This window comes from Papaver somniferum, unplaced genomic scaffold (genome assembly GCF_003573695.1).
Source record: "Papaver somniferum cultivar HN1 unplaced genomic scaffold, ASM357369v1 unplaced-scaffold_115, whole genome shotgun sequence".
Classification (NCBI taxonomy): Eukaryota; Viridiplantae; Streptophyta; class Magnoliopsida; order Ranunculales; family Papaveraceae; genus Papaver; species Papaver somniferum.
Genome location: NW_020620492.1, coordinates 3,037,187 through 3,050,741, shown reverse-complemented (window position 1 = coordinate 3,050,741; position 13,555 = coordinate 3,037,187). Strand labels below are relative to the sequence as shown.

The window sequence follows — 13,555 nt, the reverse complement described above, 5'->3', positions numbered from 1 at the left end:
TGGATTTTGTTGGGGTTGGCTCGGAAGTTTACCCTTTTCTCTCTCACACATTTGATCCATCTTTTGATCTAGATTTTTCTGACTTTGCATCAAACTCTGGAACATTTCCTCTAGGGTGGATAATCTCTTGTCGGTATTGTGTTGAGGATATGATTGTTGTTGAGAGTTTGATTGTTGTTGAGGGTTTCTCGGGTGTTGATAACCTTGATTGTTCTGATATCCCTGATTGTTTTGATAGCTCTGATTGGGTTGAGATGGTCCTCCCTGAGTGGGTCCTTTTGACCATGAAAAGTTAGGGTGGTTTCTCCATCCTGGATTGTAGGTCTGTGAATAAGGGTTATGCTCTGGTTTTTGAAACATGGCATGTGCCTGTTCAAGCCTAGATTCCTGGACTGCAAGCAAATCGGGACAATTTTGGAATTGATGGTTGGGGTCGTTACAAGCGCACAAACAGACGAAGCGACATGTTCTCGGAGAGTTGGTGGAAGGTTTTGAATTTTTATGTAGTTCTAACTCTTCTAATCTCCTAACTATTGATGCCATGTTTGCTCTTCCCTCGAAATCCGCTTCAATCCTAAAAGCCTTTGCTTCGGATGTAGTCTTTCTGGTTTCACGGATGGATTCCCACTGTTGCGTCTTTTCAGCTACTTCAATCAAGAAGTCCCAAGACGCATCAGCAGTTTTGTCTACGAATAGACCATTACACATCGACTCAACCGTTGTTCGGGTGGACACATCTAGACCTTCATACAAAATTTGCACAAGTCTCCATTTTTCAAAACCATGATGGGGACATTGGAGCAATAATTCATTGAATCTCTCCAGTATCTAGCTAAGGTCTCACCTTCTAATTGCACAAAGCTATTCAGACTTTGACGAATTGTCGCAGTCTTGTGGTTCGGGAAAAACTTTTTGAAAAACTCCTTTATGAGGTCATCCCATGTCATGATGGATTGAGGCTGTAAAGCATAGAGCCAGGCCTTTGCCTTATCTTTCAGGGAGAAAGGAAAAAGCCTTAACTTTAGGGTTTCGTCGGACATTTGAGTGAAACGCAGAGTTCCACAAATTTCCTCGAATTCTCTCACGTGGTGGTACGGGTTTTCATTCTCAACACCTCTAAAAATAGGAAGCATCTGTATTGTGCTTGATTTCAGCTCATAATGGCCATTAGCCTCGGGTAGCACAATACAAGAAGGTTGACTGGCTCTAGTTGGGTACATATAATCCTTGAGGGTACGGGGTTCTCCCATTGTTTCTGGTTGATCTGGACTGTCTCCCTCAGAACTTAGAATTTCGATAGGTTCGTCTGGGTTAATTCTAACAAGTCTGTTTGTTTGGTCTCTGTAGGTCACAATCATGTCCTAGTAGGTACCTTAACTAACATGTTGGTCAGACAGAGCAATCGGAAACAATTTGGCCCACAAGGGTTATGAAGATTTGGTTTTGAATGGGTGTTGGACTAACAAGGGATTTTGGTTTTTGGTTTAAAATTGGGCTTTGGAAAATTTTTGAACTAAACCGAGCTAAATTAAGCCACAACTCATAAAAGAAATAAAACAATAATAATAATTAAGACAAGCCCATAAAAAAAAAGAAAACGAAATAAAAAAAAATAAAAAAAAAAATAATAATTACAGTCCCAAATAAAAAAAGAAAAGAAAATAAATAAAAATTACAATCCCAAAAATAATTAAATTAATTATTACAAGCCCGAATTTGAATTTAAATGAGGCCCAAGTGGGTTAACTCATGGGTTAGGCTTACTTGGTTTTTGGAGGGAAGCCCAAAAATAGGCTTTTAGTCCCCTTTTAGTTGCACATCCCAGTTGGGCTTTAGGATCGTCCTAAGCAGCTCACGTTCAAGCCCAGCAGCAACAGGTGGAACAGAGCCCAGCAGCAGAAGGTGCACAAGCCCGGCAGCAACAAAGCCCAGCTCAGTTGAAGTGGTGAAGCCCAGCAGTAATGGTGGCACAAGCCCACCTCAGTTGGATGAGCCCAGCAACTTGTTGAGATGCAGCAGCCCAGTTGCTTTGGCTTGGCAGCAGCAACAGCAGCAGCAACAACAGCAACAGGTAACTCTGCAATGATCTTGACAGAGATACAATGGTAGATGAAGGACAGCAAAGGAAATCAGCAGATGGCAGCACCACTCCCCGGCAGCGGCGCCAAAAACTTGGTGTGGAATGGAAAACACACAAAAACACTTGCAAGTATACAAGGTCAAGCTTTATAATATAGGGATAAGAAAGGGATCAGTCCACAGGGAGTAGGAGTGCATAGAAGAAATTTTCCTAAGCTAGCAATGGAGACAGGGCACTATGGCAGTGAGCAAAGCAAGGTAATGTGGCAGATTCAAAGAACTAAAACAGTTAACACAACAAAGCAGTTAACACAAGATGGCAAAACAGCAAGGAACCAAGGCTGTGAGCCAAGGGCAGGGGTGAGATTGTGCACTGATTTCAGTGCACAATAGGCTTCAAAATGCAAGAACTAAGCAAAACAGTAAAGGAATGTAACTGAGCAGTGAATAAAAGCAGAGCAGGAATTGTAAGTGACTGAAGAAAGGAATTGTGGCTAAGCTAATGGCTTAGAATCCACCTTGGTGTCCTAGCCAAACAATGTAGTTCTAGGTTGAAATTAAGACCCTAAGCATACAATTGGAATGGAAAGAAAATCAGCTTGCTCAACAAATGTGCTCCTAGCATTGACTGTCTTTTGACAGTACAATCAATCACAAGCACACAGATGAGCACTAATCTCTCCCATTGCACAAGAAAACAAGCATTAAGGCTCTAACCTAGCAATTCATCATCCAACAATGCACTAAGGCTTCATCTGAGCCTTAGCTGCAGTAATTTAGCTCATGAAAAACATGTTAACAGTATCAACATTCATCACATATGCTAATTGAAACATAACATACACACAACAATCAACTGTTAACTGCATAAGAAGACTGAAATTGGAATTGCATACAATTCTCTAATGGCTAGTCCAGAGATCATCCCCCTCTACATCACCCCCTATTTATACATATAAGAAAAATCCCGAAATCCGGACCACATCAGTGAAATTAGGGTTTACCAAATATCCAAAATTGACTCACCTAACAGCTCTGATTTTACTCAATTATCTTCACCCACTCTGCTATTTCTAGTTACAATCAACAATTCCCAAAAATCTTCAATTTGTAAAATTAGGGTTTTCTGTTGTGAAATAGAAATCAAAATCGACTCACCTAATCTCTGATAACTGCTCCAAAGTGTCGACCCATACTTCAATTTCCTCTCCTGCGTCTACCCATGCTCTAATTACAACTCTATTTCAACCTATTCTACCAATTTCACATCTAGGGCTCATGAGATTGGTGAGGCGTGAAATTGGTGGAATAGAAGTCTATAGAGTTGGTGAAAGTGGTAGTGATGATGGGTTTTAGGGTTGGTAGGAGCCATGATGGCTTTGGTGGTGGATGAGGTGGTGGCAGACGGAGCAGGTGGTGGTGATGGCGCTGGACATCGAGTTGCAGAAGAGAAGAAGGGGGAAGAAGAAAGAGAAGGTCGATGGGATTAGGGGTGTGTTTGTCTGAAGGGTATAGGGTTAGGTTGTTCGAGTGTGAGGCGGGCTCATCAGATTTCGATGTTAGGCGAGTGATAGGCGTTGGATCGATACATCTGAAATGCATCCAACGATAAGATGGAACATAGCCTTCAGCGACTGTCGGATGAAGAGATACAACGAAACTAACGGCGTGAGATGGAGTTAGGTGTTGTAGTGTTGGTCAGGAATTTCATACTTTGATGCACGAAGAGGAGGCGACCGTTGGATGATGATATGGATCCAATCTGACGGCTACATGAGAAACGGGTATGGATATAGGAAATGGACTTGGGTGAGGGTTTTGGGCATTGGGTATGCCAAGCCCATATCTTCTTTAAGAACAATTCTTCCTCTTCAAGCCCACTTCTAGCCTTTTGGTCTTGTGCACAACATTCTTCGCGGCTTCCTTGTGTAATTCCTCCCGGCTTTTCACCGCTTTTCTGCTCTTTTCCGCTCCGCTATTCATCCAGACTTTATTTATTACCAAAAAATGCAAAATTAAGTAAGAAAAATATTTATTCTTGAAAACAATGAAAATACAGAATATGGGATAAAATGTAGAATTAATGCACAAAAGATGAGTTAAAATGCCAACAAAAAGGGATAAATATATATACAATATTAGGCACTCATCAGCCACTAGGGACACCTAGGGGTTTCAAGGCTTATTGCATAAGCTAAATGCAATCGATGATGCCTGCGACAGTGAGTTAGGATTTTATTTCTATTTTATTTTTGCTCGAGGACTAGAAAATAATAGGTTTGGGGGTATTTGATAGACACATTTTTCTGTCTGATATAATCTCAATTGTATATATTGTTAGTGCTCGATTTTGTATTTATTTTGGCTTTTTATGTCCTGGTAGGTGTTTTTGGAAAAATAAGATTTTGCGGCGAAATTGGATCGAAAAGTGTTTTTTGCGTTCATGGGAGGACATTTGCTATTCGGACCCTCACTTTGGATAAGGGGTAACCTAATTACTAAGGGAAATCCCATTTCCAGACATCTGCTAATCGCACCCCGACTGTGGATAAGGGGCAACCATCTTCAACATTCAAAAATCAGGTTTTGGCGGGAAAAAAGTGTAGTTAAAGAGCAGTTTTGGCAATCGTGATTTGGAGGAGTTTGAGGTCGATTAAACCTCCGATTTTCATAGGATACACTCCTTATGGGTCTAGGAATCTGATATGGGTGTTTAAATCGATTAGATTGGGCTCAAACGACGGATTTTTCTCACAACAAGAAAATATGGAAAGTCACGTGTGTGACCTGTTTTAGGGAATTTTAGAGTGATTAAAACGATATAAACCTTCCCAAAGATATGTATCTATCTAAGGAAGAGTTTAGAATAAAAAGGAAAGCTCAGAAACGCGTAGAAATCCTAAAACAAGAAATTGTCGCAACTTGGTCGTGAAGAGAAGGAAAGAGATTTTGGAAGATTTGGGAGAGATTTAATCGGTATTTTTGATATAAATAGATGTCTTGGGTCATATAGAAGAGGTAAGGAGAGTTTGGGAACCTAAGGAGAGCAAGAGAAGAAGAAATCAGGGATTTACCAAACTCTGTTTCTGCTGCTGCTGCTGTTGAAGAAGAAGAACAGCTGAAGAACATGGACCCTCGTTAGACAGTCGCAGAAAAGTGTCGCTGATTAACAGCTGAAGAACATTAAGCTGTTCAGGGCGGTCTTATTTTAGGGTCTTAAAATCAGCGACAATGCAACAGTTTTTCTGTAACAGTTCCATTGTAACAGCTGTTTTGCAACACCAATACACTGTTGCAAACGGTCTGTGTTATTACTTTTCACTCTTTTAATCATCTTTTGAGCAAAAAACACATATTTTGAGATCATGATTAATATGAGGAGCTAAACCCCAACACTGGGATGACAGAGGAAGCCATATTTCATATGTGTGGTAATTATATTTAGTTCTTTTTATGACTTTTTGCATTAATTTAATCGTTTTATGATTTTTCTTAATTAGTTGCGAAGTCGTATGATGAGGTATGCTTGGTCTAAGTGCTTTTGATGCATCATGCTAGTGATTTACATTTAATCTTTTTAAAATCTACCCTTGCAAAGAATTAGAGTCAATAAACAAGAGCTATAATTGTCTAAGAATTTATTTTTGAACCACATGGTATGATGTTTGGTAGAATCCTGAGTCTCAATAATCTCTCGACATTGTAACAAGTCCGAGTTGAACAAACTTTATTTACCACTTTAAAAACTACATCAACCAGTTGTAAGACAATGCTAGCATCAATATAATACGAATACTGCATGGCTTAATAACCGGACTAAAAGTCTCACCATAATCAATACCTTCTTGTTGATTGAATCCCTTGGCAAGTAGACGAGCTTTGGGACGCTCAACAGTACCATCAGCTCGTCTCTTAACACGATAAACCCATTTACAACCAATAATATTTTTGTTAGGAGGAGGTGGAACTTTAGACCAAGTACCATTTTTCAAAAGAGCATGAATTTCCAAATCCTTGGGAGGCCGCCATTTGGGATCATTTTTAGCCTGAGAAGGCTCAAACAAATCATCACTAATTTTAGCATGTTTCGAAGCACTTTAGGTTTAAAATTACCATCTTTTCCCGTGTTATCATTGGATGGTCATTAGAAACAGCTCGTTGCGGAACTGAATGCACTGGTTGTGCACTAGAAAGGACGTCTTCAGTTGGCAGCATACTGGTAGAATTCTGACTGTTGTAGTCAGCGGTTCTGTAGTCGTACAATAACAAGGTGGTGAGGTGTCAGCAGACACGAGTGGAGCTGTCAGAGAAGCATCAGGAGAGGTTGTATGCTGTTGGATAATTACACCTGTAGTAGTAGGCAGGTCGGGTGCTGTGACTGCTGTCTGAGGGATTGCTTCTTGTATTGTAGCACTGGCAGTATTAGGCAGTACGGGAGTGGGATGGTGTGTACTGCTGTCAGAAAATATCGGTGTTGTAATGGACCGATTGAAGCTTCTGCTGTCTGTTGGGGTAGTTAATGATGCGCCGGGTGGAAGCACAGTAGCGGAAGCAGGTAGGTCTACATCTGGTAATCGAGCATCACTAGAGATGCGCTGTACAATTAGACGTACTGCGTCTGTAGTTCTCAAATTTAACCACTCAGAACCGGTAGAAACAATTGAATCCAGATGAGACAACACAGTAGGAAAGATATTGGAAGAGGATGGTGAAGAAAATACCTGTAAGGGCGACGGAGAAGAGGGTAGCTTAGCAGGGATAGCAGCAAACGGAAATTTTTCTTCAACAAAGACAACATCACGAGACCAATAAACTCGACCGGTGGTCAAGTGAAGGCATTCGTAACCTTTGTGATGATCACTATAGCCAAGAAAAACATAAGGAGAAGAGCGGGGATCCAATTTTGTGCCACCATAGGGGCGAAGATGAGGAAAACAAAGACAACCAAATGTGTGTAATGATAAATAATCAGGCACACGATTAAACAACAACTCATAAGGGGACTTTGGACCGGTTGGAGCCGAAGATAGTCTGTTCATAAGAAATATGGATGTAAAGAAGGCATCGTACCAAAAAGATATGGGAACGGATGCTAAAGACATTAAAGTAAGACCACTTTCGACAATATGACGATGTGTATGTTTTACTAAGCCATTTTGTGCAGAAGTATGGGGGCAAGAGAAACGATGAAGAGTGCAATTAGATTGCAAAATTTTAGTGAACTTTCGATATTCACCACCATTATCGGACTGAAATACCTTGATTTTGGTGTTAAAAAGACTTTCAACATGTTTAGAGAATGTAATAAAAATTTGCAACGCATCAGATTTAGAATGCATAGGAAAAATCCATGTGAACCGACTAAAAGCATCAACAAACAGGATATAATAACGATAACCTTCATTGGATAAAATAGGAGCAGGTCCCCAAACATCTGACACAATCAAATCTAAAGGATGATCATATACCATAGTGCTAGACTGAAAAGGCAATTTATGACTCTTATTCTCTAAACATGAGGAACAAAACGAAAAAGTAGAACTAGAAACTGGGAGACAATGACGACGAACAATCGATTGAATGGTACTAAACATTGGATGACCTAAACGTTGATGCCAGGTTTGAATAGAAGCATGTTCACCGACACGAGCTTTAGGAGTGACATATTGAAGAGTGTATAAACCATCGCGGAGTTGTCCCTGAAGTGCTACCTCCCCCGTAAGTCGATCCTTAACAAGGAAAAAATCATCATAAAATTCAAAAACCACATCATTATCTCGACAAAATTGAGAAATTGGTAGGAGATTGTGAGACAGGTGTGGAACATGAAGAACATTAAAAAGTACAAACTTACAGGTGGGAGTTTGTAAAACAACATTACTAGTATGCGATATAGAGAGATTGACACCACTAGCAGTTTTGACCTGATCAGGACCAGTATATTCATAATGAGTCTGAAGATTACCCAGATTATTTGTCATGTGATTTGTTGCACCACTGTCCAGAATCCAATCATAGATATTGATAGGATTATGGGTAACGGTATATGCAGCACGAGGTCCTGACGATGTAGAATGACTTTTACCACCTCTTTTTGGACCACTCTTTGGTTGTGGACGACGTGGGGGATAATAGTTCTCATCGTAATGTTTCCAACAATTTCTAGCATATCTGACAGATGGTAGCTGGGGTGCCATTCTTTGTGAGAGGTGCATCACGGGTACTACGCACAATATTTGCTTGAGGAGGAGTAGCAAGCAATTTATTTAGAACATCAACACAAAGATCATAAGATAAAAGCATGGATTCAAACTGATCAGTGGTAATTAGACTCATAGTTGTAATTAGAGAACTAACAATGCTTTCATATGTCGAATCCAAACCTTTGAGAACATAATGACAAAATCCAGTACTAAAAATTTCATGACCACTAGCAGCAAGAGAGTCGACGATGTTACGAACAGATTGAATGTATTCAGATAAACTTCCCTTGGTGATCGTTTGTAAAGAAGACTTCAGATGAATCAAAGTAGCATCAGTTTTAGATGCATAAACTTCGGTAAGTTTTGTCCATACCTCTGAAGATGATTGACATGATTTCACCTTTGCCAAAATTGGTGATGTGAGTGATAATAAGATCCATCCAAGTAATAGCTTGTCGGTGCGATTCCAAGTGAGAAATCAGGGTTTGAAGAATCATCCTTGTTCTTAACCGGTGGACGGTTAGAACCATTAATAAAACCTTCAAGATCATAACCTTGTAAATAGGGTAATAATTGAGCCTTCCAAAGAAGAAAATTGTGACCTGTGAGCTTTTCTGAAATAGCTCCATGAAGTCTAGCAAAAGGGACATCTTTCCATAAGGAAGAAGACTCGAGAGGGAATTTCTCACCACCAGTCATTACGGTGTAAAAATAAAACAAATTCAAAAGATTTGGATAAAAAAGAAAAAAAAAACAGGCCTTTGGAAACCAAGATGATACAAAATTGGAACAGAGATTTTACGTGTTCTCAATGGATGAGAAACATAAGAGAATATATGTATATTTATATATCAAAGATTACAATTGGTATTCCCTTTGATACAAGGAATATAAGAAATACAGCATATATTAAGTTTGGTTACAAGATATTTCCAATAAATACAAGATATAACCTATTAGGAAACATAACATACGTGACTTAATTAGTCACGTCTGTTATATGTCTAACAGTTTCTCACCTTCTCAGCGATCGAGACCCTCCCTCACCTTTTAGGTGCATCTTCTTTTGAGTTTTGACTCATTGATTTTCTACTGAAAATTAAGATTAGAGACAATAATCAATTGACGACCAGCTTGCCTCGAGACCCTCACCTTTTAGGTGCATCTTCTTTTGAGTTTTGACTCATTGATTTTCTACTGAAAACTAAGATTAGAGACAATAATCAATTGACGACCAGCTTGCCCCGTAGTCCCAGGAACAATCTAGATAGAATTGCGAATTTGCAACACTCGAGAACTTGCATGATATCCTTTTATGCCATAATGAGAAAGTTGATGGAGGATATGCGTAACTTATTTTGTTTTGGAATACATAATTTTATATTTGAGAAGATTCCATTTACGGGCAATATACTAAGAACAGTTCTGCAACTAAAATTAAGTTCATATACTATATACATTTCCATTACACGATACTTCAATTTTTCAAATATAAAGAAGTAATAGCAAAAAAGATCTCGGTGTCAAGGAACTACCGAGTGCCTCTTTTATGGCCATTGCGGAATCATACGAGAAGCTCAAGAACTTTCAGAAAGTTCTTAAATGATACAAAAAGAGTTGGCACACATCTAAGTCTATTACGAACTTGGAGGTAAGTGAGTCGGTAGTTTATTTGATTGGTTGGAATCCACAGCAAATATAGTTTCACCAATCAAGTGACCATTTTTATTTATGTATAGTAATATTTTTTGTTTTTTTCTGATAGGTAGTAATTTTATTTTAATGGATTCTTATTTGATGTTAGTAATTTCAGGGGAAAGCAATAGCCAAGACTAAGGTTGAATACGTCTTGGGATCACAGAGTTAATGGACAACTCTTAATGGATTCTTAGAAGCAACTATTACCACTCCATACATATTCCACTGAAACAAACATGTTTTGTTACCAACGATTTTATGGTTCAAACGTTATACATTGTTATGCACACTCAACACTTCGCAAGATTCAATCAAAAGTGCAAAAGTACAAGCTTCAAATTGCTAACCGTGAAGATGAATCCACTTGGTCGGTGTTCTGAAACTAATACAAAAGGGTACGGTCGCCAATCTAATGAGTACAGTTTGCCAGAGTTCAATGAATGTGCTTCTGCAACATAAATATCTGAAGATGATGTCCTTCTGATTTCATTTTTTCGACCCAGAGAAACATTGTCCAAGCGAAATGTTGCTCAGGCAGAAAGATCCTTCATTACTCGAACTTTAATAATTTGAGTAACTCAACTTATAAACGGAAGATGTTCAGAGGCCCGAAATGTGTTTGGTTTAGTCGTTTGTGATGATAGAGTGATAATCGCGTGGCAAAGTCTGAAAAGTGAAAAATGTTATTTCTAAAGGTGCTCGACACTGTCGGGGACAAGCACACAAAAACTCCTGCCCTGATATTTAAGTTTGTGAACAACTCGGATTTCAGAATTTTGTACCCACTAATGGACTTATGACACTACAAAGATGAGCTTTTCAAGGTTCTTAATCTACACTTTTCTTTTTTGTGTTGTTTGCCCCATCTTACCAGATAAAGGTTGAGATATTTTTGTTTCCACTGAGGGCTTGGGCTTATGGCTCGAGCTCGTGCTTACGCCATGGACTTTGGTCAAACAAGATTTTTTTTTTTGGAAATTTTTTTTTTAATTTATTTCATAATCATTTTGAAAAACAAAATAAATTTTATCTTAAATATGGGAGGTATATGACCCGGGTGAATTTATTCTCTTACCAAAAACATTTTTCTTAACGGATTTATTTGCATGGATGTCGACATTTTTTTTTGAATGTTGATAACAGAGTTATGTCGACATCATGGCAGCATTATTTCGCATGCAGTATTGATTCGCACATTAATGTGCATTGATTTCACCCTAAAAGAATTCGAAACTTTCATTTTCATTTGTGTCCAGAAGAGCTACTATCCTCTTCTTTTCGTCTCTCTCCCTATGTGTGGTTTTTTTCTTTTCTTCCATTCTTTGTTGTTGAGTTCAGTCAGTTTTATCCTGGATACAACTTGACCACAGGGTATATGCATCACTCATTCTTGAGACGTACCGATCAACTATTGTGTTAACGACAGCGTGTTGGACACGTGACTCTGTCCTATGTTTATAGTCCATTTGAGTGTTTATTTACCTTCCAGAAATTTTACTTCTAACATCTTTCTTTGAGTGTTTTATTGTTACAGTTGCAACAGTCTTATGTCTAATCCATCATTTCTACCAACCTGTTACATGACCTATCATGGCTGCACTACCATGCTGTTTTGATCTCTAGGCCTAACAATATAGTTCCCTTGCTGGTTTTACAATATTGGAAGCTGGCACGACAAAGCTAATACTATAATAAAAGCAATTACCAGCCAGAAAGGCTCAGAACGGTCAAGCATTCATATCTAATAATGTGAAAATATATATATTATGTGCATGAGATAGACAAGGAAATCCTAATCTTACAGGACAAGCATTATAATTTGCCATGACTCAAAAGCAGATTAAAAGCTTATCGGCAAATAAATAGTAGGAGACCTTCCTAGATCATCCCCAGCCAAAAAGGGAAAAGCTAAAGGCAGACCTCGAAGCTTAAACCAAGAGCAAAAAACAATAAACCACAAGATTGATGCACATATATATAAGCATCTTGCACCACAAAAAAAAACAGATAATTCAAACACAGGGTTGTTCGTTTGAGCTTTCTAATAACATTGCAAGGTAGCTAGAGAAAAGGGAAAGAAAAACAAAAAGAAAAAGAAAATATTATTTCGCCCATGAAGAGCAGGGAAAGAAAGAAGGTAAGTTGATTGTACCAATCTGCTAATTAATTAGCAGAAAAAAATTATCAAAATTCTTGTTCTATGAAAAATAATGGGGCACTTGTGCTTAAACTAAATCAAGCGCCATGAAAAAAAAAAAATTGAAGATCACTGCCGAAATTGTAAAATATTGCCAAACTAACAATTTCAACTGTTCCTACCTCAAAGTTAAAAATCCTTGAAAAGTCCAGATATATCGTATGATTTTCCCGGACTCGAGGGTGATGTTTGACTAGTATTGAGGAATGCATCATTGAAACCAAACGTATCCGCATCCAAACCCGTGGTCGATGCTTGATCAGAAGAATTGACGAATGTATCATTCTCACCTGTGTACGGAACAAGCATGGACGACAACGAAGAATCTTCCTTACTCGCCATCTCATTAAGCATCATCTCATTAAGTCTCTTAAGCAGAGCTGCCTGCAAATCCTCCATAGCACTTTTCATCAGTTCCAGTTCCTTCAAACTCAAACCATCCATTGGTGCATCCCACCAAAACCCATCCGCATTAAGATTTCGCAACTTCTCCACCGCAATGCCTTTCTTTTTCTCAAAATCCGACTGCTTAGCAGCTTCCATGCCCTGTTGTTGGTACGGAACCAGTCTTTCGTTATAAAACTGAGTCACAGCGCCATCTTCCTGACCGGTTAAAAACCTGTTGAGTACGTACCTTGGGTCTGGATGTCCAAAAACGAAAGCTTTTCTTGCAGGAGAAAAAACTATCAGTGCGATTTCTGCACCACATAAAACACATAACTCACTTGCTTTGGTGAACAGCCCGGTTCGACGTTTCGAGAACGTAACCTGTCGATTCGCTTTGTTATCAATCTTCTTGATTTCTATCTTCTTGCGACCGCAACTTTTTTTTCTTTCATTGATAGGCTTCGCCATAACTAAAAGAGATAAGGTTTTACAAAACTTGAAGAAGCAAAAAGAGAGAATTGATTAGAACATTGAATATGTATATGCCCAAAAGGGGAATTCATGAAGTCTAAATATTGGCTGCAATCCAATTTTATATCCTCTAATCTTGATTAAGAATCCAAGATCTTCTAATTTTTAGGAAAATTTTAACATTCTATAAATACACATATTAATTTATTTTCTAAGTATTTAGTTTCCATAATTATTAACACCGAAGATTTTCAAGAATCCATATCTTTCGGCCCTACTAAGTTTGCAAGAACGACGATGTTGAAGTTTTTGGCACGCCAAAGAAAATCAAGAATCAAGAACAGGGGCAGCACTGAATGTGAAATGGCAACAGACAACGGTTCTGGTTCGGAAACCAATTTGAGTTCTGCGGGAAAAAAATATGATATAAATATCCGGATTCTTGTTAAGGGCATATACATATTCAATGGGAGGTAAACATAACAAGTAGATATCCAAATCATGGCGAGAGTATTTTTCT

The 13,555-nt window shown here is 38.6% G+C and overlaps 1 protein-coding gene across 1 annotated transcript; it reads right to left on the bottom strand.

Moving 5' to 3' along the window:
• Window positions 1-12,306: 12,306 nt before the first annotated feature.
• LOC113329165 (agamous-like MADS-box protein AGL62) lies at window positions 12,307-13,032 on the bottom strand. The gene has a single exon (XM_026576131.1). The coding sequence runs from the start codon at window positions 13,030-13,032 to the stop codon at window positions 12,307-12,309; it is 726 nt and encodes a 241-aa protein (XP_026431916.1).
• Window positions 13,033-13,555: the final 523 nt, after the last annotated feature.

Excerpts from the sequence above, each read along its gene's own strand:
- LOC113329165 (XM_026576131.1), bottom strand. The coding sequence starts at position 13,032 with ATGGCGAAGCCTATCAATGAAAGAAAAAAAAGTTGCGGTCGCAAGAAG.